Source organism: Rattus rattus, chromosome 13, assembly GCF_011064425.1.
Source record: "Rattus rattus isolate New Zealand chromosome 13, Rrattus_CSIRO_v1, whole genome shotgun sequence".
Taxonomy (NCBI): Eukaryota; Metazoa; Chordata; class Mammalia; order Rodentia; family Muridae; genus Rattus; species Rattus rattus.
The window spans coordinates 13263272-13290764 of NC_046166.1; the positions used below are offsets into that span (position 1 = coordinate 13263272).

The window sequence follows — 27493 nt, forward strand, 5'->3', positions numbered from 1 at the left end:
GAGAAGTAGGTAAACCCCTAGAGTTCTCCACTCCCCTAACGCTACAACCCTCTAATACAGTTAGTTCTTCATATTGTGGTGACCCCCAAACATAAAATTATTTCATTTCTACTTATAACTATAATTTCGCCATTGCTGTCAATCATAATGTAAATATCTGATATGTAGGATATCATATATTTGAGCTCCCCAAAGGGGTTGTGACCCACAGGCAGAAAACTGCTGCCTAGAGGGTTCCGAAGTATACATAGGAGTATACAGGCACTGAGGGAACCTGGGCTTGGTGAGGAAGCTGTCAATCAACTCAGGCAGTGACAGGGTGGGAAGCAGGACAAAGTTCCTGATAGAGCTGGAGAGCAGGCTCAGCGGCTAAAAGCCAGGACAGATTGTGTTCCCAGCACTCAGTGTCAAGGGACCCTGCGCCCTTTTTTGGCCTCCAAGGGCACTGCACTCGTGTGGATGTAGACAGATACACGAATAAAAGTAGAATTAATCTTAAAACAGTTTTTGGGAGCCATAGTAACCAGCAGGAAGTGAGTGACTGCAGCCCAGTGGCTGGTCAGGGTCTGTGGGGAGGCTGCACACTTGACATATGCACATGAGATCCAAGTCAGGAGTGGCTCCGGCTTCCTAGGAAAGCTTCTCCTACAGAAGAGGGGAGCCACGAATCTCAAAGGACATCAGGGACTTCCGATTCAACCCTGTGGCTCTGAAGATCCCTGACCAAGACTGAACTGCAGATCCAGAGCCTAGACGCTACAGCTGGCATAGAGTTGGGGAAGGAGTGCACCTACCCAGGATCCCCCAGTGAAGGGTTGGGGGTGTGGCTCAGGGGTGGATCCCCTACCCAAAATTCCCCAGTGAAGGGGCTAGGGGCGTGGCTTAGTGTAAAACCCCTACCCAGTGAGCGGCTGGAGGCATGGCTTAGGTGGAGCCCTGCCTAGAGTTATAAACCAGAAAAAGGAAGGCCAGGGCTTGAAACCCTTCTGTTCTCTGGCCTTCCCATCTTCCTCTAATGGGAGGGGGTCTGGGTTGCCTAGACTATCTCACATACTGTTACATACCTCAACACCCCATTTGTAAGCCCCCCCCCAGCCTCTGGAAAGCGAGATCCCAGCAGGTGCCACCAGACTTGTCTCTCCACCCTTCTCACCTGTGCTTGCAGATTGGTGGCTGATCCCTGTTGATGGCTTTACAGGCACTACGTGGCAGGTCACCATCAGCACCCCGTGCCTGGGGTCACCATCACCATTCTGCAGTGCAAGTTTATCTGCACAAGCTTCCTTGCCTGGACGATAAGCGCTGAGAACATGGCACCTCCTGGTGGCTTTAATTTGCTCTCCTTGGGGTACAGGAAGGCAGGGCACTTTAAAAACACAAGAGTCCTTTTTCTCTCCCTGGTTTCTGTCACCAGGCCTCCCAAAGAGACACATGCTTATCTCAGGAGGGTGAGTCCTGGGAACCGGGCAGGGACTTGGGCAGGGTGTTCTTACCTGTTTATAATGCCATTGTCATTTCCAACGCAATGACCCCAACATTTGACAGGCAGGTCCAGGCTGAGTCACCCACATTCGAGCAGGAGCCAGGGGAGGTGTTTTCTGTTGCAGGGAGCTAAAGGGACTGGTAGTTAACATGGCCCCCAGGCAGCCTTACCTTGTGCATTTCCAGAACGTTGTTGACCCCACAAGGTCATCCCTCCCGTCCCTGACCTCCTTGTCTGTGGGTTTTTCTGCCCCGTGACTTTTTCCTGAGCCTATCACACACAGGTGGGGCATTTGTATTGGCTGCTGTCATTCAACAACAAGGCCCCTTCATTCCCTTTTCACGGTTCACTAATATCACTGGAATAGGGCGGCTGTGACCTCTGGGTGCACTCAGGGAAGGATTAGATCTATATCCAATCCTGGAGCTCTGTCCACTGTGTACTGGGAGCCAGTGTCAGGAGGACTCAGTTTCCAGTTTAGGGACTTACTTCTCCCTCCAGCAGGCTACTAGGGCCTGGAACTAGGACAGAAGGTTTTTGGGGTAACTTTTGAGGAAGGGGATGGGTTGGAGACACTCCCAAGGGATTGACACCTGATTCTGGTATTTAGGAGTTGGAGGGCCTACTGGCAGGTTTTAAGGTTCTGGGATCTTCTAAGTCTCTGGGCTCACTGTCCTGCCAGCTGAATGTCTCCTAACCCTGCACTGGGGAGAGGGAGGGAACAGGAGCGGAGCGGCTGCATCATGGGCTGAACTGGAGGGGAGGCTACAGCCCGGTCTGAACTAGGGAAGGAGGGCGGAGGTTGCAGCCTGGACTGAACTGTGGGAGGGGCGCAATAGTGGACAGACAGAACTGCACAGCTTAGCACCGGGAGCTCCAGCTCCCTCACAGTGGGGTGGGAGAAGGAGATGGGAGGCCCTAAATGAAGGAGGGGTTGGTGGGAGCTAGACTCCGCCAGGGAGGGGTAGGACCGGAGGAGGAAGAGGTCAGGTTGAGAATAGAGGTGTTCACTGGAAGGAGGGATAGGGTCAAAGTGAATGGGCATGGCCAAGAAAGAGGGGAGGTGGGGGTGGAGACGTGGACCTGCGTGTTGGGCAATCTGGAGGGGAGGTGGGGCCTAGAGGCAGGGGAGGGGCTGCAGTCCAGGTAGAAAGACAGGTAGGGAAGGACAAGACCACAGTGAAGAACGGGACGGGGAGGGACGAGGTCAAGGAGCCAGAAGAGGACTGAGGGGGCGGCGGGAGGGAGGACTTTCTCCTTGGCCACTCGGAAGCTCCTCTTGCTGGAGGAAGGAGTAAGGAAAGAGAACGGAGAAAGAGGCGGAGTAAGGCGAGCTGCCAAGAGCCAGGGCTAGGCGGACGCCCAGGTAAAACTCGTGTGGCCTCCAGGGCTGTCTGGAGCCGGCGCCCTCGGTGAGTGCCAGGGTCTTGGGTGGGCACCGGGCGAGGTTGGGGTCTGGGGCGCTTTCTAGCCGCACCGCGCTGAAGATGCTCCACAGCCCCGGCCGCTCCTGGAGCTCCCGGTCTCGCCGACGCCGTTACCTAGTCCCGCTGCACTCCAGGATCAGGAGCCCGCGCTTTTCCCCAGTTCGTGTCTTCACAGCCCCGCGGCCTCGACTCTGACTCGGTTTCCCTTTTTTTGAGTTTGTGAAACCACCGCGTTTTCAGTCAACCGAGAATCTTACTTTTATCTTCACGCTGACACCGGGGAAACTCCCATGAGAAGCGTTCGTACTCCCAGCCTCAGTTTCCCTAGATGCGAGCTAGGCTGCTGTGAAGGTAAACTGCGAGGCATGGTGGCAGTTCAGCGAGTAGTCATCTGTCACCATAGTTAAATTGGTAAAGTCTGTGTTGCTAACCAAGGTTCTGACGCTTTGGAGTAAATTTCCCATTCTTTACTTTTTCCTCCTTTTTCTGAGACTGGCTCTGAACATTTTACCTTCCTCCTGAGTGCTCCGTCTCCACTTTCACTTCCTCATCCTGGTCTGTCACAGCCTGCGGAGTCAGGAAGGGAAGGTGCGGCCGTTAAGGGGACACTAGTTGGTGCCCATCTGGTCAGTGTTTGCGCAGCCAACCCAGGCAGGATCCCCTCCCCTGGGCGTGGCGTTTCCCCTCAATAGCTGAGTTTGTGAAGGTCCCATAGGGACCCCTAGGAAGGAGACTTCTCTGTTGCTCCCCCCAGGTCCGGAGACCCGTGGGTCTTTGCTCCCTTCCTCCCAGGTGGAGGGAGATGTGGGCTCCTGGTCCAAGCCCCTAGGCTGAGCTGACCCCCTGCCTTGGGTCCCACAATAGCCCAGCAGGGGTGGGGCTGGGGCCCGCGCGTGTTTACTTTTTACTCTTGATTATAGGGATCATAGGGATCTTGTGTCTCTGACATTTATCTTTGATTGTGAAAATTAAAGAGGTTATTGTAATCCTGATGTAAACGTCACCGGAAGAGGGACGAGGTAATGGGATCCGCTTAGAGGATGAGGATCTAGGGTGACCCCAGACGCTAGGCCTATGAGGCTGCTCTGCCTATTGGAAGGGAAAGGACCTTCCCAGCCTCAGGTTCCTTGTCTGGGAAGTGGGCCGGGCTGGGCTGACAGTCGTGATCTTGGCTTTTCCCTTCCCGGTTCTTGGAGCGAGGGTGGAGGAGGGGCTGGAAGGTCTCAAAGAAGCTGGGGTGTGAAGGCGGGGCGCGGCCTCCCGGAAGCTGGGGTGTGAAGACAGGCAGGGCGCAGCTTGGTCCTCGCCAGGACCTGGGCCAAGACCTCCATAGCTTTATCTTTATAGTAACTCTCTTTTTGTCCATAAAAATCTCGGCTCCTTGTAAAAAGAAATTTCACAGCGTTAAGGAGCTAGTACAAGCCTGATTGGAGCTGCCATGGGGTCGGGTGATCAGCTCTCTCCGCCCAGCCTGGGGCTCAGGGCAAGGGTACAAAGGGACCCCACGCTTGGACAGGACGCACAGAAGGGACCGTTCCAGAAGCTCCCAGCATCCTCCGCATCCCTCACTTTGGGAAAATGATCCAGAAAATCTGAACATCCGCTCCCAGATGCCTCTTTGAGCATGTGTCATTCCCCTGACCCAATAGCCTTCTGAAGGCTGCCGCCAGATCAGGGTCAAGGGCGCAAGGCCGGTTCCATCCCGAGCAGGGGGAGCCAGGGGCTCATGGAGTACTAGCTCAGCCCATCTCAAGATGCAGTGTTTGAGCATTCTGTGGATCATTAATATTAAGATAAAGTTCACTAATATTTAGTCATTAATATTCCTATGACTAATTATTAAATGATTAAAATCATTAATAATCGCAGCACAGACTCTGAGCCACTCACTAATTAGGTCATTGGCCTAGACCTGTTCGTGTCAACTGGTGGGGCACTGATTTCAACTTTGATACTCTTATTAGCCATTGCCTCTTTAGTATCCGATGTGTTCTTAGTATGCAATGGTTCATTAACATGCAACATCTCATTGATAACCGTTTTCTTTATGTTCTGTGGCTCGTTAACATTTGGTTAGTTTGTAATTACTGACCCAATTCAGCAATGTTAATAATTGTATGGCCAGTGTCTGGGAACTGTGGTGTTCTTCAGGGCAATATTATCTGTTACACGGTCCATGGCCCTTTGCGAGCTCGGCCCCAGGAAGAAGGTTCTGTGCGTAGTTCTCAAACTGTTTATTTTTCGTTTCTATTTCTTGAACAAGATGGCGCAGCACTGAGAGTCCCTGGGGCTTAGGGACCAAATATTCAGGAATTAGTCACTGGGTCTCTGGGCACACACCTGTGGTTTATGCTTTTTGAGTTTTGGTTATTGTTTGTCTTTGTTTTTTGGGACAGGGTTTCTCTGTGTAGCCCTGGCTGTCCTGGAATTTGTTCTATAGGCCATGCTGGCAAGCACTCATAGAGCTCCTCCTGCCTCTGCCTCCTGGGACTAAAGGCGTGCGCAGTGGGGGAGGGGCAGTAACTAGCACAGCTAGGCAGGAGCTCCACGTGAGCCCCACTCTCAGTCCCTCACTGGAGGTTGTAAGCTGTCGCATTCCCCACACCACACCCCAGCTCCTCACTATGGGATTCTAGGGCACCCCTCTCCCCTGGCCACGCCCTTAGCCCTCACTAAGGGATCTCCTCTACCCCCACCCCCACCCCCACCTCCCTCTTCAACCCCACCTCTACTGCAGACCCTGGTGCCTCCTGGGTGCAGGCAGCAGCCATCACCGCGCTGGGATGCCTAAGCACTAGGCAAGGCCTCTTATTTCAACTTCCCGAGTGGGGAGGTAGCAGCTCAAATTGCTTCCTGGGTCAAACTGCCCTGGGCGGAACTGGTTTCACGGTCGGGGCAGAGCAGAATGGATCTGAATCCTCACATCTGTAACCTTGAGTTCCCAGACACAATGTCCCACAGTGTCCTGCTGGTGTTGGGGCATCCAGGCCCACAACATTCACTCACAGTGCTACACGCCACCCACCCATGCAGGTTCCCGCCCCAGTATCCCTACCCAAAGGCCCAGAGGTTTATGATCTCCCCATACGCATTCTTCAAGGTCCCCCCCAAGCCAGGCCAGCCACCTCCCTCTCCTGAACCCCTACATGCATAATTTCTAAAATCTATTTTATTGAGTTTTTATATACCACTCTTCCATCCCTTATTCCTTCCAACGCACAAACTCCAGATAGGGGAGAAAGAAGGTTACAGGAAAAAGGGGCGTTGTTCTCTTTAGCCTACTTCCTGCTGTAGAGGTGCAGGTCCTGTTCATTTTGTCAGGGTATCTCAAACTTCTGGTCAAATTGCAACAATAGCAACCAGGAGCAGCCGCGGCCGCCGCCGCCTCCCCCTCCTCCTCCCTCCTCCTCCCCCTCCCCCTCCTCCTCCCTCCTCCTTCCCATCCTCTCCTCCTCCTCCTTCCTACCCCCACTTTCTTCCAAGTTCTTTTGGCCCTTTCTGGCCTCTGGCATTTATACTCTCTCCTCAGAATCAGACTATCTGCAACTGGCAGAGTCATGTCCCTGCTGGAACACGTACCAGGCAAATAGCCTCTGTGGACAGCCTGAAGCAGCCCCATCTCCCACACCCAGAATTGAAGAAAAAACATGTTTTCATAACATAACTGTTTGTTTGTTTGTTTGTTTGTTTGTTTGTTTTTTAAGAAACCAAACCCTCGGGGTTGGGGATTTAGCTCAGTGGTAGAGCACTTGCCTAGCAAGCGCAAGGCCCTGGGTTTGGTCCCCAGCTCGAAAAAAAAAGAAAAAAAAAAAAAAAAAAAAAAAAACCCCAAACCCCTCACTACAAACCCCCACATTGTGGTGTGTGTGTGTGTGTGTGTGTGTGTGTGTGTGTGTGTGTGTGTGTAGGACAAGGGATTGTTCTCTGCTTTCCAGGAGAGTTCTAGCCTGTACCTTAGGTGGTCTCCCATAGGCCAATGAGAGGTCTACCCTAAGTGTTAGGTCAAGCCTAGGTAGGAGGAGTCTTTTCCCTGCCTGTAGCTTTTCTTTCTTTTCTTCCTTCCTTCTTTCTCTCTTTTGTTCTCTTTCTTTCTTTCCAGCTATTTTTTGTGGGTTCTCCCTGGGTTCTTCTCACAGTGGCTTCTCTGGCTCAGCTCAGCTTCTCCTGACACGACAGTCACCAACTGTCTTCTCTTCTCTTTCTGCTAGCCCACTGCCCTTTCAGCTGTCTCCAGCTCTCAGCCTTTCTCCTCACAGCAGCTGTCCTTCTCTGACCCTCCTCTCCTCTTGGCCTGGCTGGCTTTTTTATTTTAATGCTCTCCTGTTCCCAGAATTCCAAAAGGCAACCAACATTGAAGGCCACAGGGTCCTTTAAAGGGCCAGGCACACAGTCAGCTGAAGTTGCTCAAACTTCGGAAAAACCTGAGAGTCCGATGTATATCCATCAAATGAATGAATGAATGAACTAATGAATGTATTTCCAACCCATAGCAAGGGGTCTGGCCGCTGTTCATAGAATCTGTCCATAGCCTGGGTAGACGGTGCAGCTTATGAAGTGTTTCCTTTGTGAAGTGTAGTGAGACTTCTGGAGTTTTGGTTTCTGTAAAAAACACAGAAATATTGTAAGAATGTTTTCATTTTCATCCCAGCTGTGGGAGATGGGGCTGCTTCAGACCGTCCACAGCAACTGACTATGATTTGCCTCGTGCTCTAGTAGGGGTGTGATTTTGCCAGTTGCAGATGATTCTGCAATCGTGTGACTTTTGGAATTGTGGGATCTTTTCAGCGGGTGTGTGTATGTCTTAGTTATGGTTTCTATTGCTGTGAAGAGACACCATGGCCACGGCAACTCTTATAAAGGACGTTTAATTGAGGCTGGTTTACGCTTTCAGAGGTTCAGTTCATGATCAAGGCATGGCAGCATCCAGGCAGAAGTGGGTCCAAAAGCAGAAAGGAAAAGACTGCACCCACATGGTTTGGAGGAGCGCACCCCCATAGTGAAGCACTTCCTCCCACAAGCCCACACCTCCTAATAGTGCTGGGCCAAGCATATTCAAACCTCCACAATATATAAATGCTTAGGCCTGGGGAGGTGGGGGATGGGTGGTTGTTGTTAGCTGATGTTTGTTAAGTAGTCACAAGCAAAGAAGAAATGCGATATCCTGACAGTGAAGATCAAACACCCCGAGAAACTCGTCGCCCCTAAGCAGCAGGAAGTAGTCTAATGTCACCCCTTTCTTCTCTATCCTTTCTTTTCTCCTTTCTAGAACTATGGGGTTGAAAGGGTGGACAGGGTTGGAACAAAAACACCCACAAAGTAGCAAAAAGACAGCTACAGTGAAGGATTTTTACCAAACAGTAACAGTCTGTGCTAAGGTCCTGTGGCAGGAAATCTCTGTGGTATTTTTACATGGGGTCCATCTTGTTATACCTGGAGGTTCAGAGAGGTCAAGTCACTGTGTCAGGGTCACACAGCAGAACCCATGGTGCAGAACCAGGAAGCCAACCTCTGTCCAGGCACTAGCACAGTGGGTTTGCTTGATGCTTACAGTGTCAAGGACACTTGTTAATGGCCCACACTGTTCTAGGTACCAACCAAGAGACCTGGGACAGCAGATACCCCAAGACAGACTGAGGTAAGGGGCAAGGTTCAACAATCTTTCAACAAACACTTATGGCTGGAAATGCTTTGTGTGCTGTGGTTTGGGGGTGTCATGGTCCCTGAATACCTGCAGACAACATTGGCAGGGCACAGAGTCAAGTTGGGGAAGGCAGCTCTGGGTTCCAAGGGTGAAGGTGTGCTTCTGAGTGCCAATAGTGTTTGATGAAGGAGTAAGTTCTGCTAAAAGTCTGATCGAGCGCTTGTATGCTGCAGCAACACCCTTTAGGCCTAGAAGACACCACAGACAGCACAGGCCATACACAGGAGGCTGAGGAGCCTGGGAAAGGGTTGCAGCACCCGTAAGGGCAGACAGGCCTGGCTAAAGCTCTCTTCCCAGCACTCAGGACGTGGGGACAGGAGGAGGCAAAGATCAGATCCATCCTCATCTACAGATCAAGTTTGAGGCCAGTGTGTCCTTCCGAAAACAGAGATCATTAAGGGGGGCCTGCAAGATTTATAAGGGTTTACCACAAACATCAAGTTCTTTCTGCCCCTGCCTCTGCCTGGTACCCACCTCACGCTGGCAGAGGCCACAAAGGGTCAAGGCAGGAGTTGGGGGGTGTGGGGACGTCCATGAGGGAACCGTGGAAAACGGGTCATCTGAAGTGGGTTTTGAGGAAGGAATACAAGTTTCCTGGTAGGACATTGGCGCTCACACCTTTAGCCCCAGCACTCAGGAGGCGGAGGCAAGAGGATCTCTTTGAGTTTGAGGTATTTGCTGAAGAAAACTTTGCTAGGGTCGAAGGGCAGTGGGGCCATGGGTGGGTTCAAATTCAGCGACAGTCAATGCCGGTTGGGGGTGGGGGGCGAGGAGGCCGGGCCAGAGGGAACTCTCAGATCTGTGACCTTGCTCTAGGCCCCGCCTCCCAGGCCATGCGGCTGCCGCGGCTGCACCCGGTCGTGAGCCTCCTCCTGGCCTTGGCCGCCTTGCTGCTGCTCCTGACCTGCCAGTCACCACCCAGCTGCCCCGCCCCCGAGAGTCCCACAGAGCCTAAGGATGACCCCGCGTGGGCCCCGGACCTCTCCCGCGCGCACCCCGCCCCGTGCCGAGCCAATCTGTCCGTGTCCGCACACCCCGCCTTCGCGCGGTTGCCCTCGCACGTGCGCGACTTCCTGCTCTACCGCCACTGCCGCGACTTCGCGGTGCTTCGGGAGCCGAAGGCGACCAAGTGCGCGCAGCCCGTGTTCCTGCTGCTTGCTATCAAGTCCTCTCCCGCGAACTACGGGCGCCGCCAGGTGCTGCGCACGACGTGGGCGCGTGAGAGACGAGTACGCGGGGTGTCGCTGCGCCGCCTCTTCCTCGTGGGCTCAGACCGTGACCCCCAGCAGGCGCGCAAATTCAACCGGCTGCTAGAGCTGGAGGCAAAGGCATACGGCGACATTCTCCAGTGGGATTTCCACGACTCCTTCTTTAACCTGACACTTAAGCAGGTGTGCGATGCATCGGGGAGGGCACGGGAAGTGGGGGTTTGAAGTATGCGTAAGAGACCCACTCAGAGAAATCGGGAGGGGGAGGGTTTACAACAGGGAGGACTTCCGATGCGTTGCCAGCCCACAAACCGGCTCCTGCCCCCACCCATTCCACCTGTAGGTCCTTTTCCTGGAATGGCAGCGAACCCACTGTACCAACGCCAGTTTCGTGCTCAACGGAGACGACGACGTGTTCGCCCATACGGACAACATGGTCACCTACCTGCAGGGCCGCGACCCGGACCAACACCTCTTCGTGGGGCACCTGATCCAGAACGTGGGTCCCATTCGAGTGCCCTGGAGCAAGTACTTCATCCCCACTCTGGTGACAGCCGAGGACAAGTACCCGCCCTACTGCGGCGGCGGCGGCTTCCTGCTGTCACGCTTTACCATGGCCGCGCTACATCGCGCAGCGCGCGTCCTCCCCATCTTCCCCATCGACGACGTGTTCCTGGGCATGTGTCTGCAGCAGCAGGGGTTGGCGCCCAGGGCGCATAGCGGAGTGCGCACGGCGGGTGTGCTCCCCCCTAGCCCGCGTGTGTCATCCTTCGACCCCTGCTTCTACCGCGACCTGCTCCTCGTGCACCGCTTCCTGCCCTTCGAGATGCTGCTGATGTGGGATGCGCTGAGCCGGCCTCAGCTCGCCTGCGGCAGGCAGAGCCCCGCCTACTGACAGGTTTGGGGGTTCGACACCCCTGACTCCTGTCCTCATTCAAGTGCAAAGGGTTAACTAACTACAAGGAGAGGTTCAAAGTGAGGAGCAGCAAGGTGGGTCTGAGCCGGCTACCGGCTGCCGGGCAAACTCCTAAGTACACTTGGAAACCCTCTTCGTACTGCTCAGGGCAGACTCTGAGTGGGCTCTGAGAGGTTGCTAAGCAAAAAGTGCTGTGAGCAGAGCCCATGGGTGTCAGGCTCCGGCCTCAGACTGGGCCGTGGCCTTTCTCAGGTCCCGAAGAAATTGGGGCAGAGGAACAAGGTGAATTTCAAACTGAGGAGCTCACAGATCTTGACTTGACCCCCACTAGTGTCCTCCAAGAACTAGGAGAACCACAGGGGTAGGAAGGGTCCTGTGTCCCACAGATGGAGATGGCAGGAAATAAAGACCATAGAAGACTGAAGGTGACAGTGTACAGTGTGTGTTGTGGGTGTGTGTGATGTAACCCGGGGCTCTGCCATCTTTTTATTTTATTATTTAGGAAAGGAGCCAGGTCCTGCCTTCCTCTGCGTGCCTCCTGGGGCTTAAACTCGGATCCTCACGCTTGGCAACAGGCACCTTCATTCACCCAGCCCTCTCACCAGCCCCTTTTAGTTTCCCACACTACTCAAATTTTAACACCATCTGTCCTACCCCACCTCTCTCTGACCTTCAATATTAACTAAAGAAACAAACAAATCCTCAGGCGTCACTGTAACACATTCCCATCTACAACATGGCTGTATGTGGCTCCAGTCCCCCTCCTCTCCTGTAGCTACTTTGTGGGTTCTTTTGCTTCCAACCTTGCAACGCCCCCTAACACCAGTTAAAAGAGGGAAAAAGGATAGAGAGGAAGGAAAGGAGATCCCTGAATAAAGCCTCAGGACTTGGAAAGAGGTGACGCTATTGTTAGATTCCTTGGGGGACAGTTTCATCTTCACTGTCAGAAAATCTGATTTTTCTTGTTGATTCTTCTTCAAGGATGACTACTTAACAAACCTCAGCCACCAAAAACAACCCATCCTCTGGGTCCTACCTTCTAAAGAGTCCCCGGAATTCCAAACATCACACAATGGCAGAAACTATCTGCAGCTGCAAAATCGCACCCCTGCTAGAGCACGGGGCAGATCATAGTCAGCTGCTGTGGACAGTATTTCTGTGTTTTTTTAAAGAAACCCAAATTCTCACTACACTCCCCTATTCTTTTTGAGCTTCTTTCCCAAGGGGGATGGTGGACACAGTGTGGTGAATCTAAGCACAGCTCCTCCCACCCAGCTCTCACATCCTTCATAGCTCCCAAAACCTCAGCCTGTAGAACACAGAGCATTCCAGACCATTCCTGTCTCCCACACCTGACTGCCTCAGCACTGGATGACCCCAGCTCTGATCCTACACTGCCTACCACTTTGTAGTTATTTATTTTCCTTTAGACATAGGGTCTCATGTAGCCCAGGCTAGCCTTGATAGCCAAGGCTAACCCTTAGAGCCAAACATGATCTTGAATTCCTGATCCCTTTACCTCCCCAGCCTGGGATAACACTGTGCAACATACCTGGTGTGTTTGGGGCTTCAGGTGCCAGGTCCCAGCCCAGTCTTGTACTGTCCATTGTGGGCCTACTGTGTACCTCACAGCTGTGTAAAGGGCTTCACTCCTTAGTTTCCCTAGTGGATCCTTGTGGTGCCTCCTGTCCACTCCATGTGTGACCAGAGTAGAGTCACAACCTGCTGCCCCCCAGCCCCATGTAAAAACAACAACAAAACAAAACAAAACATCAAGTTGCTTTTTTATTTAGACTGTTGGCCTGCAGGGAGGAGGTGGGCACAGGTCATGATGGGGCTCCCTGGGGACAGAACCTGTGGTCCTTGGTTTCTGGGATCTATGAATAAACTAGGGATCCTCCAAGGCAATCCGGGGGTGTTTCATTGGCACAGCTGGGAGGTGGGGAATAATTGACACACACCACCTGAGCCCTACAATCCTTCAGTGGGGACACAGACCCAAAAGGTCTTGCTGGGTGCAGCCAGTGAGACAGCAGCGGTGCACAGCGTTGGTGGCCACACTGCGGCGCTGGCGCTGAGAAGCCTGGTGAGGAAGCTGCGGGTCCAGCGCGGGATCCGGGTCTAGCGCGGGGTCCGCATCGGCCACGAGCGCGTGCAGGAGATGTCGTTGCTCCAGCCACTGCAGCAGCTCCCCTGTGGGCAAGGAGAAATCAGCTTAAGTCCCTCCCAAATACTGGCCACATTTATTATATTCCCAGAGACAAAGGAGCACGTAAAGAGCGCCTGCTGAATACTACATAACTCCCAGCTGGTGCCCACACTCACCTCCAACTCTGTGTGCCTGTATGCCTCCTGTGCACCCCAGTTTGTGGCCATGGAAGGGTGAGGTCCCTAGAATTGCACGCAGTCTTGGGTTTGCCCTGTGGCCCCTTGGATGGCACCCTCTGCTTCAGGAGGGGGCCATAAATTCCCACATCACCAGCCACGGCTGGGCACAGGGACACAGGGACCTCTGTCCTTTTCTGTTCTCTGGGCCTGGAGGTAGAGTCCTCACCCACAATCCCCAAAGAGGGCCATATCCCAGTGACCCCAGAACTGGAGGTGCGGAGGCAGGATTCCTGTGACTTTGAAGTCACTTTAGGTTTCCTAGTGAGTCTATCTTGTATTGTTTAGTAAACAATAAACCAAGTGGTGGCTCGTGCCAGTCAGCTAAGTACACAAGTCTAAGTGAGGCAAGCAGTTCACTGTTCTCCTTGGATGGCTACACTGTTAGTCTGAGTCCAGCCTGGGCTACGTGAGACTCAGTCTCAAACATCCAAAAAGAGGGAAAACTTAAAAGTCCATGAGGACTCTAGTCTTAGAGTCCTATCAGGAGGGGGCATCACTATGCCAGCGTCTTCCTACTTGATTATCCGTGCGTATCCATCCGCCCCGCCTGTCCCCACTCACGGTCGCGGGTGTCCACAGGCTGCGTGGCCTCGGGTGACCAACGCGGGCCACCGCACACCCGCACCAGCGCACGCACCAGGTGGTGACCACAGAGCTTGGCGCGCGCCTCCGGGGGCTGCGGGGAGCGCAGCGCAGACCCTGGAGCCAGGAGCAGCAGTAGCAGCAGTGCGCGCATGGTGGCAGGAGGCAGCGGGTAAGGACGCTCCTTATAGCCGCCTTGCGCCGCCCATGGGCCTTGGAGGGTACACGACGAGCAGCACCGAGGAGGTCGAGGCTCAGGTCAGGGTCAGGGGCTGTGTGTCCAGCTTGGGACCCTGAAGTCCCTCTCCCAGGTGCAGCACTGTGCCAGGATCCGCCCCCCAACATTTAAACAAGCCAAGTGCCCTTCCCCTTTTGTAAGGTTGACAGTCTTGCTAGCAGTGAAAAAGCTGAGGCAGGAGAATTGCTGTAAGTTGGAGGCAGTTTGGGCTGTGAAGGAGATGGGAGGAGGTATTTATGACTTGGTTTTGTCAAAGAGGGAAACTGAGGCTGGAAGACGGGAGGATAAGTCTAAATGGTTCCTCTCCTGTTCCTCTACCTCCTGACTGTGGTGGGTGACTGCAGGCACTGTCCTGGGGTGCACAGGGCTGGTTCAGCCTAGCTCCAGCCTTGGCCTCTGCCCCTTGCACTGCCTCTGCCCGGAACCAGCTCCCCTGGCGAGCCAAGGACCGCATGCAGCTGGGCAGGAGGGAAGGGGGTGTCCTTGGGGTCTGGCCAAGACCTCTCCTCTCCCAGCTGTGCTCCCCCATCCCCACACTTGCCCCACTGTAAGCCAGCTCTCTTATACCCCAACTCCAACCACAAACTATTTTTCTATTGAATTCATTTATTCATTTAACAAACACTCCCAGAACCCAATCTGTCAGGAGACCATGCTGAGGTTTCACAGCCCCCAAGAAACCCACGGACAGGGGAGTAAGGGACTGGGCACAGACCTAGGGTCAAGAGAGGGTCTGGGGGTCTGGGTGGGTTTCTGGCCAAGTCTAGGGTGCTCTTGGGACCTGGGGTTGTGAGTTCTGCAGAAGGCAGACTTGCTAGTAAAGCATTTCCAGAGGTAATGACAACCGTGCAGAGCCTGGGGTCACTTATTTAACATCCCCATTCTGGGAGGGAAGAATGATGGGAAGAGGTGGCCAGAGGGGGTTGGGGGTGCTGGGGCCCAGAGAGGGACAGCTTCCCGCCTGAAGTCACACAGCCAGATCATAGGAACCAAGCTCACGCTCATCCCTGGCTGCTATCCGGGGCTTCCGCGCCACAGCGCATCCAGCTGGGGGCTCAGGGTGTCAAACGCTGGCCGGTCTTGTGGGTTGGGCGACCAGCACAGCTGCATGAGCTCTTGAACCTGATGGTGGGAAGCAAGGTGGGCGGTGCCTGAGCTGAGAGGCGTGGTTTCCACTCAGTTCAATGGCACACATTCCAAGTCACCCCACTGCTCCATAGCTCTCCGTGGCTCCCTATGGATCTCTGAACAGAAACTAAGTTTGCCTGTGGTAATCTTCCTGCCCTGGCCTGCTGATGGCTAGAGTGACAGGCACACATTCCCCACCTTGCAACACATCTGCTTCTCTCATAGCTCTGCTTCCTACTGGGAATGAACTCTAGTGGCTCCTCCAACAAGATCCACTTATGCCTGGGAGTGGCCTGCGAGGCCCCTTCATTGTCATGACATAGGATGTGTGCTTGCCTAGCATGTGCCTTCAATTCTCAGCACTGTAAAAAGTAAATAAAAAAAGAAACACTAAAATGTGGAGTTGAGAGCGGTGGTGGTGGCACCTGCATTTGTCTTCTCAGTCCAGGAGAGACTGAGGCAGGAGGATGTCGAGTTCCAGGCTAGAGGAGGCTACATAGCAAGACTTTGCCTCAACACAAGTGAAAACCACATTTCTGAAGCCCTTGAAGCTGAGCATCCTCATGTAAAGCCTTCCCAGTCATGACCAATGCTGTCAATCAGGAATGGAAACTGGGAAACTTGAGTCTGTCTCCCTCACCTCGGTAGGGCAGGTGGAGGGTGGTGGGAGACGGCGGCCCTCTGCCAGCAGCTCCAAGAGGTGGCAGAGCGGGGATCCCTCACGCTCAGGCCCCATCATGCGCAGGAACTCCTGTGGGAGAGGAGCAAGTTAGGGCAGGACAGAAGGGAGGGCTGGGGTCAGGAAGGGGGCTGATATCATAAGGAAGGCCTGAAGGGTCAGGAGGGCAGGTGGGGGTCAGGAGGGGATCTGGAGGTGAGGAAAAAGAGCTGGGACTCGGGGCTGGAGAGATGGCTCATCGGTTAAGAGCCCCGACTGCTCTTCCAGAGGTCCTGAGTTCAATTCCCAGCAACCACATGGTGGCTCACAATCATCTGTAAAGAGATCCGATGCCCTCTTCTGGTGTGTCTGAAGACAGCTACCGTGTACTCATATATAATAAATGAATAAATCTTACAAAAAAAAAAGAGCTGTGACTCAGGAAGGAGGGCTGGGGTCAGGACAGGGGCTGGAAGTCAGGAGGAAAGGGACTGGAGGTCAGGAGGAAGGGTTGGAGGTCAAGAAGTGGTCTGGAGGTCAGGAGGGGGTCTGGAGGTCAGGAGGAAGGACTGGAGGTTGGGAGGAAGGGCTGAGGTCAGGAGAGAAGGCTGGAAGACAAGAGAAAAGTTTGGAGGTCAAGAGGAGGGTTAGAGGTCAGGAGGGAAGACTGAGGGAGAGATGGGACCTGCGACGCACAGTGGATGGGCTGCAGCTCTTGTCGCTGTAGGTGAAGAGCTCGTACAGCACCACGCCGAAGCTCCACACGTCAGATTGGCGGGAGAAGATGTTGTCAGATAGGGACTCAGGGGCGTACCTGAGAGCGGGACAGAGGCGTGGTCAGAAAAGGGTGTGGCCAGTAAGGATCGTGGGCAGGGTGTGGTTAGGTTGGGGGACTAGGAAAGGGGTGTGGTCAGGAGACTAGTAGCCAAGACTGCATAAGGCGGCTCAGAGGCTGTCTGGGGACCTGTGGGCGTGGCCAGGTTGAGGGTGAGACTCTAAGTGGATTGGACGGGGCTTTGGATGATGTGCAACTGGGAAAGTGCGTGGGGCAGATAGGCATGCAGGTACGTATAAGTTCCATAAGGAGAGGAACCAGCGACGGGAAAGCGGAGAAAGATAGACAGAAGTGGGTGACGTTAGAGGGGCGAACCGCATGGAGCGTGAAAGGCCGGGCGTGCGGAGGGGCGGAGCTAGAAGAGACCTGTGAAGGACTTGGCTGACTGTGGTCACTGAGGGTGAAGCCAGAACAATGAGGTTAAACCATCACTCTGTGGAGAGGGTCGGGTAGTCCGGACTACACAGTTAGGCTGGGTACTGGTATAAAGCTGTGGGCGTGGCCTCGTGGGCGTGGCTACGGGGCTGACCATGCTGTGGGCGGCGCGTCTGCGAGGGCAAGGCTTTCGAAGTGGACCGATTTTAGGCAGTAAAGTGTGGGAGTCTGGGGCTCAGTGGGCGTGGCGTCAGGGGCTTTGGTCTTTTTTTTTTTCTTTTTTTTTCGAGCTGGGGACCGGACAGGGCCTTGCGCTTGCTAGGCAAGCGCTCTACCACTGTTCGCTAAATCCCAACCCAGGGGTTTTGGTCTTATACCAGAAGATGGGACTTTTGGCCGGGCTCGCGGACCACATAGTAGTCTTTTCCGAGCGGCAGCAGCTTAGCGAGGCCGAAGTCAGCAATCTTCACATGCGCCTCACTCTCCACCAGGATGTTGCGCGCAGCCAGGTCACGATGCACGCAGCGACGCGCGCCCAGGTACTCCATGCCCTGTAGGAGGCCGTGATAGCATGTGGGCCCGGGATCCCGGACCCCAGAATCCCCATCCGGATCTCCACGCTGCTCGCACCTTGCAGATCTGCCAGGCGAACAGCAGTAGGCGGTCGTTGTGCAGGCGCGCGCGGTGGCGCTGCAGGAAGTCCCGCAGGCAGCCGCTGGGCAGGTACTCCATCACTAACCGCAGGCTCTGGCGACCTGCGGATAGGGAAAGTAGCTCTCAAGCACCTTTTACCGGGTGCATTGGTTCGCTCAAGCCCTAGTTATGGAAGCTGAGATTCATGGGGGTTAACGGCCTTGCTCAACACTGGGAAAGGGTAGAAGCGGGACTCAAACCCCTTCCCGAGCTGCCGCCGCCTCTCACCAGGCCCATAGCTGACTCCGCGGTACTTGACGATGAAGTCACAGTGTAGAGCCTTGAGGATCTGAATCTCTCGCTGGAAGTCCCTCTGCTGTTCTGGCCCGCTGTGCTGTAACTGCTTCACTGCTACCAGGGGTCCCGTATTGTCTCCCAGAGGGTCGTAGCGGCACAGCTCCACGTTGCCGAAGTTCCCCTGTGGGAGGAAGAGAGCGCAGTTTCTGCCTGACCCTCCTACCCGCCAACTTAAGCCCCGCTCCACAAGCTCCGCTCACTCACCTTGCCCAGCAGGGAGATGTACTTAAGGTGTCTCTCCTCGAAGATGGCGGGATCCTGGCAGGCATAGAGCTGGGCACCACCACACAGCTCATCTCGGGGACTCGGGATGCCAGGTGTGGGGTCTGAGAGGAGCTCGTAATCTAGGGCGGGGTCACATGAGTAAGTGGGGTATCTTTCTGTGCCTCAACCCCAAACTGAATTGGTGTGTGAACTCCATCTGAAACTTGCTCTCTCTGTGCATTATGAGATGCCCACGGGTACTTTGTGGGGAGTGGGAACGATCACAGTCCGGGCAAAGGCACACTCTGTGGGATCCCAAGGGCTACAGACACAAAGGGGACCCGAGAGGCAGAGCCATACAGTGACACCAGCCTGTGACCCGGATAACAAAATAAAACCAAATCCGGGACGATGAGGCAGAGAGAAATCCAGTCTGAGAGGCCAGCCTGGGCTACATTGTAAAACACTAGCCTGGACTACATTGCAAAACAAATGCTGATTGAGTTTTATCTTAGCCACAGGTTAGTTCCAGCAGCTGTCTTAGCTCACATTGACTGCTGGAGCCAGCAACCTTCCGGGACCCAGCTCGGGGACCCTCTCCACCCCAGGGCACCTGATGTAATGAGGCCGTTGAGGTCTCTGAGGATGGCTCGGAAGGAGGGGCGCCGGCCAGGATCATACGACATGCACTGTGCGATGAGCCCCGCCAGCTCTGTCCATTTGAGGGCCGGCAGCTGTCCCCGGTCCTCATAGAACTTCAGCTTCTGAGGGGCGAGTGTTCCGTTTGGGTTTGAGATGCTCGTCACGTGGTTTAACCCTACCCTCACCACACCAGATCCATAAGGCTGAGACCACCCGCTCTGACCTTGGCGGGCTCCAGCGAGGTAATGTGCATGGGTGCCCCGCTGAACACCTCCCACGTGGTGGCGCCAAAGCCCCACTTGTCAGCCTCCAAGTTGAGCGTTCCAGCTTCCTGGAGACACTCCGGGGCCACCCAGGGAATCCTGTCAGTGAGCACTGGAGGATGTGGAAGTGAGAATGGTCACGATCACCTCCTGCACAGCAGGTCTCCTTTGCCAGTGCAGGCCCTGTGCAACTGTGTGTGCAGACACAGGACACAGGGTATAGTTGGGTGAGGCTGGCCTGTACTCACTTTCCAGGCTCAAAACAGTTGGGCTGACACCAGGATCACTCAGCTTGATGAAAGGTGGATTCCCATCAACCCCCTCTCGAGCTAGCAGCACCTTCCTCGCTGAGACGTTGCCATGAGGGAGGCCTTTGTCCTCCTAAGTGTTACAGGAACAGGGAAGTGTGGATGAGTGTTTGATGAATGAACACTATTAAGCAAGCTCTTCTGCATCCTTCAAAGCCTACCTGATGCTGCCCAGACAGAACAGGCTTTGACAGTCACTGTAAGTCCATGAAGACATGTCTTGTGACCCTAACCTGCCCTTACACTAATCATACCCACCCTTAACCACCACACCCCTTTCTCTACCTTCCCATGGCTTTAGGGACAGTTAAAGCCCCTAATCTCACCATTCAAGACACCCTCTCCTCTTACCAGTTTCCATCTCTATGCCCTGCCCCCCACAGCCTGGCCTCCTCACTTACTGCTTCCCTCGACACCCATGGGTTTACAGTCCTTGATGCTCTCAACCCTCTGAACAGGCTCACATCCTGTTCCTCGCTTCAGTCCTCACCGAGCTCCTATACAAACTACAGAGCCTACTCTTCATTTCCTCATTGGTAGAGGAAATAAACACGGACACAGGAACACTCACCAAGTAGTTAAGGGCATAGGCCAGCTGCTTGGTCACCTGCAGTTTCCAGCTGGCCGGCACCAGGTGGCCACGCTTGCGCAGGTATGTGTCGATTGCTCCAAGGTACACAAATTCCTGCACCATGATGCCTGGGGACAGGGGGAGAGTGGGGTGGTGGTGACACAAGTGACAAGGTGCTCAGCAGACATTGCCCCATCTGCCCTCTGCTCTTAGCTCAGGCTGGACATCTCTTTTCTAACAGCTCCACTGAATAGATACAGTCAAGATTCAGAGGGGGTTTGCAAGCTGGCAATGTTGACTAGCAATTAGCGGCCAGGTGGAAATGGATCAAAGTGGGCCTGGGGTGTGAGGTGGGTTATCAGAGGCATGCAGGTCAAGCAAAATGGAGGAGGGGCTGGGGCTGGGGTGGGGTGCGGTGTGGGGCTCACTGTCTCCAGCCATGCAGACTCGTGCAGCAACACCAGAGTGCGGAGTGGGATACTTGGCTCATCAGCTTGCGGCTTCCAGAAGGACTGGGGAACAGAGGAGCAACCCAGAAGTCATGTGGATTCCTTCCCACGTTTGGTGGAATGCTCACCAGCTCCCGTGCATTGGCGTTGGAGCCCACTAGAAGCTATCTCAGGTCTCTCCAGGATGTGATGGGCTTGGGAAGAGCTGAACTCACACTCTCTTGGTCCTGCTCTTGGCCTTGCAGATGTCATGTTCACCATCAGTTAGACATGACATCTACATGTACACACACACACACACACACACACACACACACACACACACACACACACGCCCTGTTCCTCTCCAGCCTCCTCATGTTGGGTTTTAGCCAAGCTCAGAGTGGCTAAACTCGACTTTGGTTTGATGGGGTCCTACTATGTCCCCAAGTCTGGTCTTGAACTCTAGGTCCCAGCAAGCCTCCTTCATGCCCTTTTTTCCTGGTCCCTGCCACACCTCCATGCAGTTCTGGTGTCTGGAGTCCATAACCTTCAGGAGGACTTCTGTGTCATGTGTTTCGCCGTCCACAACCTCCCGCCTATGGCCATGGAAGATCTTGGTAAAAGAGCCGTGACCCAGGTTCTCATGCTGGGAGAGACAGACAGTTGATGGTGGCGTCCATGTCTTCCAAGGGCCCCAGCCCTGGCTCTCACCCGGGACCCTCACCCATCTGGCTCAAGGGGCCCTCACCCACTCCAGGCTGTCTGCTGGGATTGTGTGGAAGCTCAACTTTGTCAGCGCACAGCAGGATGGGGAGTGCCCGGGGTTGCGGCCCCTACGCACCACGATCAAATTGGACTTTTCTGGGTGGCAAGAAAGCAGAGGTCAGAGGTCAGAGGCAAAGGTTTCCAAGATTTGGACTTCCCATACTCAGCCTGGGGTGCCCCCAGAAGTCACTCCTGAGATGTGGACTTGGGGTTGATTTGAAAGCACTGGGTTCCCTCTAGGCCGCCATGATCTGTGTCAGTCTGGACACCACACTGGGGAGATGTGTCCCTGCAAGGGTTCACCTCAGTGACATTCACCCACAGGAAGAAGTGAGGGACGGTGGCCAACTGAAAATACCTAACTTGGTGTCTGAAGACTGTGCCAAAAACTGTGTTGTCCTAATCACCTCAGTTCTTGGTTTCTGCCACCACCCGAAGCTGCTGGGCTGCTTGGAGGAAAAACGACTCACCCTTGGGTCTGGGGACGCAGCAAGATGTGAGGTTCAGGGCAGTGCCGTCTACTTGCAGCCCAGAATGCCAGCAGGCTGTGAGCAGCTCCTGTAGGCTTCTGTGCAGTTGGCTGAGACCAACCAGGGAGAAAGCCCCACTGGGGTCTTGGCGGATGAGGCAGCCCTTGTAGTCGGGGCCAAGAGGAGTCTGCAAAGAGGACCTCAACCTGAGCAGAGTTTGGAGCACAGCCCCCACCCCTTCCTCTCTCCCTGAAGGATTGTATGTTCAGTTCTGCCTCTAACCTCTGCAGATGCTGCCCCCACCTCCCATCCCCCACCCTGCCGGGATTGTGTTCCCTGAGTCTTCTCCAGTTCTTAAAATTATGTATGTGCATTTCTGTGTAGATGCATGCCACAGTGCACATGTGGAGACCAGAGGGCACTTTATGGGTGTCAGTTCTGTCCTTTCACCTTGTGAAGGCCATGGATGAAATTAGCATCTTCAAGCTTGGTGGAGAAAAACCTTTCCCCCATGAGACAACCCCCCCCACAATTTTTGGTGCATAATTTCTCTATGTAGCTCAGGCTGGCCTGTAAGCTTGATCCTGCCTCAGTCTCTTAAATTCTAGGATTATAGGCCAGTGCTCTTCAAGGAAAAATGGAAACATCCCTTTCTGTCCCAGTTCAGGTGTCACCTCCTTCAGGAAGCCATCCTGGCACCAGCAGTGAACCAACCTGGACACAGGCAGTAAGAAGAAAGCTGTCATAGTCCTGCGGGCTGCGTCGGAGAATGTAGGAGCCCGGGAGGGAGCCAGCGGCCTTCAGCTTGTGGATGGCAAAGTCTAACCTGGGCCAGGACAGCAGCCAGGTTCAACCCAGACACCTCCCGCTGCCCAACCCTGTCCCCTCTGTGACCCCGGCCAGCTCCTTACGTGATGGGTCCATGGCACAGCTCCGCCTCCTCCTCCAGCAGCCGTGGCGGTGCCACCTCCTTACAGAAGAAATGCCTGGAGTGCGAGATCGGGCGTAAAGTACCCATCCACGAGCCACGAAGACAGCGCCTCAGGCAGCCCAGAACTCCGCTTCCTGCAGCAGAGAACTTTTCATTAACAATGGAGCCCCCACTCCCAGGGTCAGCACCAGAAAAACGAGTGCCAAGACCCACCAGGATGTGACCGTCCATCCTGGTGATGGTGACCAGCCGGTGCTCCCCTGCCGGACCCACGCGTGGAGCCTGCTTGATGCTGACATCCACGATTTCGGGAAAGTCACAGAAGGTCTGGAAAAGCTGAGGAAGAAAGGACAAACAGAAGCTAGAAGTCGGGGGATTACAGTCCTGGATCCAGCACAGCTTCCCGTGGGGCAGGGAAAGGGGACTAAGACTGGCCTCGTCAATTCACGCCCACCGACCCAATCCTGACTATCCCTGTCCGCCCGTCCCCGCCGCTACCTAGTCCCAACCTTTGGTCACGCCCCCAGGTCCAGTCCCTGGGTAGCTCCACCCGCGGATCCGCCTCTAATTAACCCCACCCCTAGTGCAGACCAATTACGGCCCGACTGGGCCTTTTCCTGATTAGTTCCTCCCCGGGATTGAAGCATTTACTAATCGCCACGCCTCCCACCAGACCCGCCTCAAGTCCCCTGCCCCAGAACCTCCTGGTCCTCAGAGCTCAGGCGATGCCATTATCCCCCTGTCACACGCAGGCAACCTGGCTCCTCCTGGGCGCCTGGAGTCCCCGAGGAAGGACTCAGTGGTGGCCGCTGGATGTAGCCGCTCAAGGTCTAGGATGTACTTGGCCATGAGTGCGTAGCGGTCGGCTTGGCAGGCTACTACACGGCGCAGCGCCTGGACCACGGTCCTGCGGATGCGCCTGCGCGTCACGAAGCTCTGGCCCTGGATCAGGTCGCGCAGGCTGGGCGGCAGACAGGCTTTGTAACTGTGGGTGGGGGGCACGCCGAGCTCTTAGGGTGTGAAGGGGACCCGAAGGACACATGAGACATACATCGGGGACCCTTTCGGCAGGGTGGCTGCAGAAGTTGACGTTGGGAAGGAGGTACGTGTAAGAGAGTTCAGTAAGGGGAAATGATAGGGCCCCAGGTCCGCAGCCAAAAGAGACCACGGAGAGTTGGCCCCTGGCCCTCACCTGACGGACTTCAACAGCTCTCCTGGCCGCTGGGCCTGCTTACGAGCCATCTGGGCCAGGTCCAGCACAGCTAGGCTCAGGAACTCTCCCTGGTCCTTCAGGCTAAGGCCTACTGGGAGACGCCCACTCACCAGGTCACTGCGGTGCTGGGTTGGCCACAAGATGTTGGTTAGGTGGGGTTCTGTCCTGGGAGCTGAGATGTTGCCTTGGGGTCCCCCATCCCTAGGTTGAGCCTTCCCCACCGAAGAATACCAACCTGGGCAAAGAGGTGTTCTAAAACATGTACGTCAAGGATGGCACTGGTCAAATCTTTGTGTAACCCAAAGCGGTGACAGGTCTCCAGTCCAAACCAGCCAGGGAAATAAAAGCTGTGGGTTCCAGAATGGGGTGGTCCACTCAGCTCTGACTTCCCAGAGCCCAAGTTGGGTCACTGAAGTGCTGTGTGGCCTACCTATAGCAAACAGCCCAACCTCTCTGGTCTCAATATCCTCTACTTAGACTGAATAGAAATACTACTCTGGGGGCTGGAGAGATGGCAGTTGAGAGCACTGATTGCTCTTCCAGAGGTCCTGAGTTCAAATCCCAGTAACCACATGGTGGCTTAACCATCTATAATGAGATCTGATGCCCTCTTCTGGTGTGTCTGAAGACAGCAACAATGTACTTATATATAATAAATAAACAAATCTTTGAAAAAAGAGAAAGAAATACTACCCTGAAGGTAAATAGAGGGCTCACTTCCTACCGTAGCCTGTAGACCAAGACTTGAGTGTCCACGTCCTCTATGGAGAAGATGTGGCTTGGGGGGAACCAGCAAGACAAGTCCTCGGTGGCCAGAGCAAAGAGTGAATGATAAACGGGCAGGATGCCTGAAGAGATGGGCCCATCAGTTCACCCAAATCACCAACGCAACAACACAGGCTGAGCCCATGATCCTCCCTTACCAAACTTCTACACACCCCTCGAAGCCCCAGCACTCCTTTTCTCAAGATGTTGCTCAGCCCTACTAAGTGGTCATCTAGGGACCCACTCACCACAGGCCTTGGCAGCCCGCACACACAGATCCTCAGCCAAGTAGTCCCCAAAAGAGAATGACAGTCGCTGGGGAGGCCCAGGTCCCCGGGGAGGAAGGAGCACATGCAGGGCTCCTGCTTCTGAGGATGAGAGGCTACAAGAGCGCTGAGAGATGAGAGGTGTCTCCTCGCTTGGAGGTGCCATGAGTATAGCCTAGAGAGGCAGAGAAGGGAGTGTGACTGAAAGAGAGGAGAGGAGCCACATTCCCTCGAGTGACAGACAAGCTGGGGACTAGGTGTCTTCTGGTCTGTGCACTTCTCTGCACCCCAGCAGACATCACCAATTAATCGATGCACAAGCCTCCACATCCTAGCCTAGCCAGCCAAGCCAATACCCCAGGCAGGCATGAGCAACTGATGGCAGATACAGAAACAGGCCTGAACAGGAAGCAGAGGTTTTTAGTAGGGACAACTGTCTTATTCCCTATGGGTCTAAAGGTCACAGGGTCATCTAGGCTGGAGCCAGAAGCTTCTGTGACGGGGGCCCTGCTCATGAACCTGTGGATGGGCACTCAGGGGCCTGTGTTGTCTCCCAATCCTTCCTGGTCTCTCTTCAGCCCACTTAACCCCAAGTCTAACATCTATTTTATGCTCTTCCTTGGTCCTTACTGCAGGGACGTTCCCTGCAGTGGCCTAAGTGAGAATACACTTCCCACCACTCAGAGCTGCTGAGGGCAAGGGGCGGGGCCTGAGCATGTGAGAAAAGGCAGGAAACAGCCCCTCAGCTGCTCAGACCACAGTCCTCAAGGCCAGGAAGGTGGCTCACAGCCAAGTCCAAAAACACGAGTTTCACCCCCAAAGCTCACACTGTAGAAAGGGTGGGCCAACTGCGTAAAGTTGCCCTCCTACCTCTGCATATGTGCCCCTCCCATAATAAGACAACAAAAGTAGGCATGGTGGTACACACTTGTTACCAGAAAACTCCAGAGATGGAGGCGGAAGATTAGAAGTTCAAGGCCAGGGTTGGGGATTTAGCTCGGCGGGAGAGCACTTGCCTAGCAAGCACAAGGCCCTGGGTTCGGTCCCCAGCCCCGAAAAAAAAAAAAAAAAAAAAAAAGTTCAAGGCCAGTCTGGGCTGCATGAAATTGTATTTAAAAAATTAAAAAAAAATCTGTCCCGGTAGTGGTGGTGCATGTCTTTAATCCCAGCACTCCGGAGTCAGAGGCAGGTGAACCTCTGTGGATTCCAGGTCTACAGAGTGAGTTCCAGGGTGACACAGAGAAATCCTGTCTCAAATAGAGAACTTAAAGTCATTAACCTATTACCAGATGTGGTGGTACCACAACTGTCATTATACGTTCAAGGTCAGACCCTGTCTCAGGCGGTAAAGGCACTTTCCATCAAGCCTGCTGGTCCCCAGGATCCACATGATGGAAGGAGAGAACCCACTCCGGCAAGTTGTCCCCTGACCTCCGAACGTGTGCAAAGCACAATCACTCAGAATACAACAGATTAAAATGTTATAGAAGTATTAAAAAAAAAAATAAAGCCATCATCATCGTCTTCCCCAATTCTTGTTGCTCCTGGGAAGGCTGTAGGAGAATTGCTATGGGTTTGGGGTTACATAGTGACTTCCAGGCCAGCAGGGCTACGGACGGACAGCCATCCTCAAAATGTAAGATATAAAACAGCAAAGCGGATACGAATATTAAAGAAGTATGAGAATATACCAAATGGAAAGTTCGGGCCCTTTACCTCCCGCTCCTAGGACGGGAAGGTGGGGGCGGGGAGGTCGCGGCGCATGCGCGCTGCTGAACCGCCAGTGCGGTGTCTAGGCAGCGCCCCGCGCCCGCGCCCAGCCCGCACCAGCACCCCCGCGCCGGGCGCCCGCGCCCCACGCTCCTACCTGCAGCCGAGCCGAGGCAGGGGGCAGCCGGGGCTGCGACAGGAAAGTCCCTGCTTCTTCCTGTGCGGCCCCTGAGCTTCCTGGCCGCCGTCATTTACGGAAAGTCAGGGCACCCTGGGGGCGGGGCGGGGCGGGAGGCCCGGGGGGTGGTAGACTAGAAACCTGTGCCGCTGGGCACCTTTCTGGGATAGAGGCCCGGCAGAGACAGAAAGGCAGGGATGCTGCTGGGGACCTGAATTCACAGAGCACACCCCCCACTCCCAAACCCCCAGTCTGCCCCAGGCTCCTGTCCATGCGTGTCCTTGGAGCCACCTGGACCTGCCCCGGGCCGGGACCTGCTGCAGCCAGCACACATTTCAGCTTCAGTTTCCACTCCACCCCCAACCTTTAACCTTCTAAAAGACACTCTGAGTAATGTTAAAAAATTACAGGTGGAAAAAACCCAAACCTCTGGGCCGCCCGGTCCTAATGAGCTAAGACTGGCTTTTTCCTGAGAAGGCCACCTGCATGCTGGGCGTGCTCCCGCTTCCTCTGAAAACCTCGCCTTCTATTCTGCTCAAAAGCTATGAGATGGGGCCTGGGAGACAGCGGAGGGGCGTGTAGGCTATTGCCACTCAGATTGACTTGAGTTCCATCACTGGGACCCACAGGGATAGCCTGGAGGATTCTGAAAAGGCCTCAGCGGGTGATGGAGGGAGCAGGTCCTCCAGTCCTCCATCCCTGGCTCTGTTGACATCCTCAGGTTCCTAATAGGCTGAGGCTTGCACCCTGGTGCCTCCCTTTACCCATCTGTTGCCAGTGGGCCTGCTGCATGGGGCAGAACTAAGAGTGACACTCGGGGGAGGGAACTGTGCAGCTTTGATCCTCT

General features: G+C 54.6%; 3 protein-coding genes across 3 annotated transcripts; 1 reads left to right on the plus strand and 2 right to left on the minus strand.

The window, feature by feature from the left end:
* Positions 1–2614: 2614 nt before the first annotated feature.
* On the plus strand, positions 2615–11159 carry B3gnt3 (UDP-GlcNAc:betaGal beta-1,3-N-acetylglucosaminyltransferase 3). The gene is made up of 4 exons (XM_032918490.1): positions 2615–2849; positions 8498–8545; positions 9428–10002; positions 10163–11159. Exons 3-4 carry the CDS (start codon positions 9445–9447, stop codon positions 10712–10714), a joined length of 1110 nt encoding a protein of 369 aa, XP_032774381.1. The 5' UTR covers positions 2615–2849; positions 8498–8545; positions 9428–9444; the 3' UTR covers positions 10715–11159.
* A 1354-nt stretch (positions 11160–12513) lies between these two features.
* Insl3 (insulin like 3) lies at positions 12514–14451 on the minus strand. The gene is made up of 2 exons (XM_032918491.1): positions 13685–14451; positions 12514–12928 (listed from the first exon to the last, which is right to left on the minus strand). The coding sequence occupies exons 1-2, from the start codon at positions 13857–13859 to the stop codon at positions 12717–12719; spliced, it is 387 nt and encodes a 128-aa protein (XP_032774382.1). The 5' UTR covers positions 13860–14451; the 3' UTR covers positions 12514–12716.
* An 80-nt stretch (positions 14452–14531) lies between these two features.
* On the minus strand, positions 14532–26935 carry Jak3 (Janus kinase 3). Its single transcript, XM_032918492.1, is given in 29 exon segments — positions 14532–15065; positions 15712–15822; positions 16426–16543; positions 17317–17330; positions 17332–17490; positions 17570–17694; positions 17861–18050; positions 18134–18273; positions 18747–18897; positions 18999–19150; positions 19287–19419; positions 19918–20045; positions 20346–20366; positions 20369–20429; positions 20863–20994; positions 21097–21209; positions 21584–21770; positions 22298–22409; positions 22495–22589; positions 22591–22636; positions 22638–22648; positions 22728–22850; positions 23216–23303; positions 23305–23499; positions 23707–23852; positions 23963–24074; positions 24452–24575; positions 24741–24933; positions 26626–26935. Coding segments are annotated over 28 exon segments (3279 nt in total). The 5' UTR covers positions 24925–24933; positions 26626–26935; the 3' UTR covers positions 14532–14957.
* Between the last annotated feature and the right edge of the window lie 558 nt (positions 26936–27493).

Coding starts and splice junctions, on each gene's coding strand:
- B3gnt3 (XM_032918490.1), top strand. CDS start 9,445: ATGCGGCTGCCGCGGCTGCACCCGGTCGTGAGCCTCCTCCTGGCCTTG. Junction 10,003..10,162: donor TTAACCTGACACTTAAGCAG/GTGTGCGATGCA, acceptor TTCCACCTGTAG/GTCCTTTTCCTGGAATGGCA.
- Insl3 (XM_032918491.1), bottom strand. CDS start 13,859: ATGCGCGCACTGCTGCTACTGCTGCTCCTGGCTCCAGGGTCTGCGCTG. Junction 12,929..13,684: donor GCCTGTGGACACCCGCGACC/GTGAGTGGGGAC, acceptor CCTTGCCCACAG/GGGAGCTGCTGCAGTGGCTG.